At 59.9% G+C, this 5,000-nt stretch overlaps 1 protein-coding gene across 1 annotated transcript in view; it reads left to right on the plus strand.

Annotated features, from left to right (window-relative positions):
- Positions 1–160: 160 nt before the first annotated feature.
- The window catches only part of LOC125035819, a 40,043-nt gene continuing 35,203 nt past the window's right edge, over positions 161–5,000 (plus strand). Inside the window, exon 1 of the mRNA XM_047628052.1 lies at positions 161–5,000. This exon is cut by the window's right edge and continues 1,343 nt beyond it. Coding sequence (XP_047484008.1) covers positions 174–5,000 — 4,827 coding nt within the window. The 5' untranslated portion in view covers positions 161–173.

Here is a 5,000-nt window from a genome sequence, read left to right on the forward strand (position 1 = left end):
CCCTCCACGTGCACCAGCAGCAACAGGTCGCGCAGCAGCAGCACCAGCTGTTGCAGCAACAGGTGGGTGTGAACCCCGCGTGCGGCGACCGGAAGGGGCAGAAGCGGTGCTGGGAGGGTGGGCCGCGGCACCGCCAGCGGAAGAGCCGATACAGGTGGGCGTCTTTGTCTTGCATGCACTTGAGCAGCCTGGACGAGAGCGTGGGCGAGGCCTCGGGCTGCGACTCGTACGGCGGCTACGAGGGCGTCGAGCACCTCAAGCGCCACTCCCTCAGCCACCTGAGAGCAGCCAGCTGCGACTCGCTCTCCTGTGGGTGCAAGGGAGTGGGCGCGGGGTCCGGCGCGGGCGGGTTCGGTGCTAGGGGCTTTGGTGGCGGGAACAGGAGGCGGGTTGCCGCGCTCGGAGTAAACGGTAGACTTAACACTTGGAATGCCTCGTGCTACGGCGCTTCCTCGTGTTACGGTGGTGGAATTAGAAACGGGATTGGTGGTGGTGGTGGTGGTGGTAGTTGTGGTGGTGATGGTGATACCTTTGGTGATGTGACGGACGACAGTTTTATATTCATTGAGAAACCTCCACTGAAGTACCATGCAGTGTCATGTGACGTTTTACGGGAAGATGGTAAAGATACGCGAGTCACGGCTTCCGGCTTGGGGAAAGAGAAGTATCTGCCTCCGATCGGCGAGCGGAAGACGTGGCATGAGGACGAGGCCTTCGTAAAACAGGTGGTGGAGGAGTACTTCAAGGACCCTCCTCCCCTCTCGGATTCCGAGGGGAAAAATGCGGAGGGTAAGGGTGACGGGTCACATGGAAGTCGCGAGAGGCTTTCCGGCGAGGCGGACAGTTGTAAAGATTTGTCCACTTCATCGTCATCGTATTCGTCGTCGTCGTCGTCGTCGTCGTCGTCGTCGTCGTCGTCGTCGTCATCATCATCATCTTCATCCAGTGAAAGTGATGACTGTGGAGACGGTGGGTCACAGGGCGGTGCCGGCGACTGTGGCAGCCCCAGCATAGACGACACCACGTACTGCGACGACTCTGACGAGACGACCTCGTGGTTCACGGACGACTCCCTGGGCTACGAGGCTGACGTGGAGCCCAGTGACAAGGACACTCTGGGGCACGTGTGGCGCCGGTGGAGGAGCGCGCCAGACGTACGACCCAACAGTGACGTCAGGGGTAGGTGGCTTCCCGCGGGCAGGGGCGCATCCGCGGCCAAGAAAGGCGTCGCAGACACCCGCACGCGCGGAGGTGGAGGTGATGCGAGCAGCGGAGAGCGGGCGTGGCGGCGGCGGGGCAATGGTGGCGGTGTAGGGGCGGCAGGAGGGGCGGAGGGGGGCGCTAGCGCTACTCCATATAAACACGTGCCAGTATGTGGGTACCAGACCCGTAAGTCGTGCAGCGTCGACGAGACCAAGTTGTCACGCCTCAGGCTGGGACTGAGGAAGGTGAAGAAGCACAAACTCCTGCAGTTTAGTCACGACGACGCCGAGAGGAGGCCGAGGACCGCGCGCGTCGCCTCCAACAGGAAGACCGACGAGAGTGAGCGAGATGTCAGTGACGTTTTGGGCAGTGCCTCGGCCCTCACGCCGCACAGCGAAGAGACGGAGGAAGATCTCTTCCAGGGCGTCGAGAAGCTAGAGTTCGTGAATGGTAAATTCTCGGCTGGCACAGACAAGCCAGGGTGCAGCGGGTTGGTGTGTGAGTGTGTTCGGAGGGGGCTACAGACTGTGGGCGCGAGCGAAAGCAGCAGGGGTGGGCGTGGTACGAGTGTAGAGGCGGGCAGTGTAGATGACAGCACCACAGAGAGAACGCAGCGGGTGCTCTCGCAGGGCCTGGTGATCCACCATTCCGCTAACACTGAGGCGGACATACTCAATGGAAGTCTCATAAGGAACGCTCTTAGTATACTTAGAGAGGAACAAAAGTTGCAGACCCTGCCAGATCCAGCCCCTACGCCCCCGGGTGAGGGCACAAGTGAGGTGAGTGAGGGGAAGGGGGCGGCGACCGTGGCCCCGGCACCAGAACAAAGCCCCCCCGAGGACGCCTGCACAAAGGCACCGCAAGAACAGACGGAAGATGTGGCTAGTAGTGCAGTGCCCCTCCAGGACGAAATGAACAAGGTGAACATCACCATCCACCTCACCCCACCGCTCCCCCGGAGGACAGGTGAAGAGAGCGGGCTAGGGGGTGCTTCCACCCAGCCTCATGCTGACCAGCACCAAACGCTCCCCAGTGTGGCGGGCACTGGTCAGCATGTGTCTAGAATAACGCAGTGTGTTCCAGTGAGTGAAGCATCGAGAGTGACCGAGTTTGAGCAGAAGGGCGGGAACTCAAAAGGTGATCAGCATCGTCACTATGAGAACGTGGACGGCTTCGGCGTGCGGGGGGACGACGGGGCCGCAGCCGACAGTGGCAATGCTGAGGCAAGGGGTGTTTGCCACAGCAGGTCGAGTGTCACCCAGAGTCGTGGCCCCTCCGAGGCTGCCAGGCGCTCCACCAGTGTGGATTCCCTTTTGATAAATTGTCGTTATCCTGAGACACCTGAGTCGAGGACCAGCTCCTTGTCGTCCTCGAGCGGCCAAAGCAGTTGTTGTCACGGAAGGTCGAGGTGCAGGACAAAGGGGAACAAGAGCCAGCCACACACTCCCAGTCAAGGGCACCGTCACCCCAGCGCCCCGAGAGAGAGCTCCGGCACCACAAGTTCCGCCTCGAGTAAGGTTTTCGGTGCAGAGTTCCACGTACATCGGGTTCAGGTAGGCACGGGAAATGACCGCAAGTTCGCGCAGGCGACCCAACGGTCTGTGCTGGAGGTCCCTGTGAGTGGTACAGAGGAGGGACAGGTAGCTGCAGGAGGGCGAGGCAGAGACGCAAACCTTCAGAAGAGCGAACTTGTTCTCGAGCCGCCGAAATCGCTGGGGACACACCCTGGCTCCTCCCCCCGCCACCCCACCTTCTTGACTGCAACCTTCCCAACCTCCAAGACATGCATATCGGAGTACAACATCGGGGACACTAAGCCACAATCGCCAGCAAACACTCCCGGCTTATTCTGCGAGGAGATGAAGCAATCTGTAAACAAGACCAAGAATAATAAAGCAGTAGGAGTATCCAAAGAAGAACACGCAGAGAAAAAATCGGTCAAAAGTGACTCTAAGAGCAAATCTAAGTCTAAGCCTCGAAAATACTTCTCCGGTATTTTGAATGCTTTTGGTTCCGCCGCGCCCCGATTTAGAGGCGCGGGATCATCATCAGATGCCAAGGGAGAGAGCAAGGAGCGGAGTCAGAGCAAGAAGGTTGTGGCAGACGGTGAGGGTGGTCGCGTTGTCCCGCCCCAGAGCACACAGACATCTGATCTGACAGCCGCCGCCGCGGGTCGTACTCCAAGTGTGTTGTCGGATGCAGGCTCCTCCGATAGGACCTGTGACGTGGCAGCCAAGGGTAGTGCTCTGTGTAACAAAGCCGGTGCGCCGGAGTCTATAAGCGAAGCATTACAGGTAAGGGAGACTAAACATAGTAGCCTTGGTGCCTCAGAATACCGTCATCGTAGTGACGTCGCCCCGATACCCAGTCCGCGGCCACGACGCAACCGCAAGAATAGTCATGACTCAGCAGACAGCGTCGCGCCCACACCACCCACCCGCCGCAGAAATCCTGGGGAACACACCAGCAAACCAGCTGTAGATGGTAGCAGTAAGGAGTTGGAGAATCTCGAGAGTCCCCGCACGAGCCCGCGAGTGCGCCGTGGACGGGAGCCAAGGGAGCCAACCACCCCGTCAGCGGAGAAGAACTTCCGGCGCCAGCTGCCCACACCCGCACCGCAGCCTGGCCTCATTAACACACCTGGGACGCCACCCGCCCACACGGCTCTCCAAGCCTCTTACGAAAATATTTCTTTCCACGAGAGACATTCTTTCAGCAAGCGGGATGTACCTGTAGGAACGCAGAGGCGTGATTCTGGGGAGAAGGCGGGCGGGGGGACGCGCCAAGAGACATGTCCTTCGTTCTCCTCCAGGTCCTCGAGAGCAGCGGACACGCCTCGCACCACCAAATCACACAGGAGTTCTAGGTCAAGTAAAAACTATACCTGTTCTGGCGGTTCGAATAATGGGACGGCGGGGGGGAGCAACGTAGCGGCAGAGCAGAAGAACCAAGCCAATGAGGGCAGTGGGAAGGCAGAGGGCGCCCCGCGAGACGGTGCCAGTGCTCCCGCAGGTGGAGCGACAGGGACAGGCGGAGGAGGAGGTCGAGTAGAATGGTTTCCCCGCGGTGGGTCGAGTGGGGGATCAGGAACGAGTGATACAACACCGTCTTGGCGACGCCGGCGATCGCGCCCCCCTACTCTGCCCACGACACCACCACAGACCTCCCGAGTTCGCAGATCCTCCCAGTCGTCGGCCACGTCGGGTGGGTCACTGACCTCGTCACCAGCTCGATGGAGGCGCCCCCAGGCTGAAGATACATGGGAGGGGACCAGCGACGAGGGCGGAAGAGAAAGCAGCCACTCGAGGTCCCCGTCTTCTGGGTCTGTAGCCTCAGAGTCCACTTCGTTTTACTACAGTGCGGTAGGGTCCACCATGTACGAGCGTCCGAAGTCGCTGTTCGAGGATGACACGGCCAGGTACTCCTTTGTGACGTGTCCTCAGTACGAGCCTGTGCAGTCGGGAGACGTGGAAAGTAGTTTTACAGTCCCTGTGCCGGATACCTCGTCCAACAACAACCTTCCGAGAACCATCAGTGGCGACCTTAACTGTGACATTGACATCAGTCTGACCGAGGGGGAGATAAAGGTCCGTGTAAGGACAGAGGATGAAGATGTGGTTTCGTCCACTCCTATACAAGACGACGACGACGACGACGACGACGACGACGACGGCGACGACGACGACGGCGACGACGGAGCTGAGGTGGAGACCGACAGCGACGATTACGAGTTGTCCAGCGAAGAACAAGCGCAGGAGGACCAAAGGGAGGGTGGTGGCATTGGAGGCGAGGGTGAG

This window comes from Penaeus chinensis, chromosome 20 (assembly GCF_019202785.1).
Source record: "Penaeus chinensis breed Huanghai No. 1 chromosome 20, ASM1920278v2, whole genome shotgun sequence".
NCBI lineage: Eukaryota > Metazoa > Arthropoda > Malacostraca > Decapoda > Penaeidae > Penaeus > Penaeus chinensis.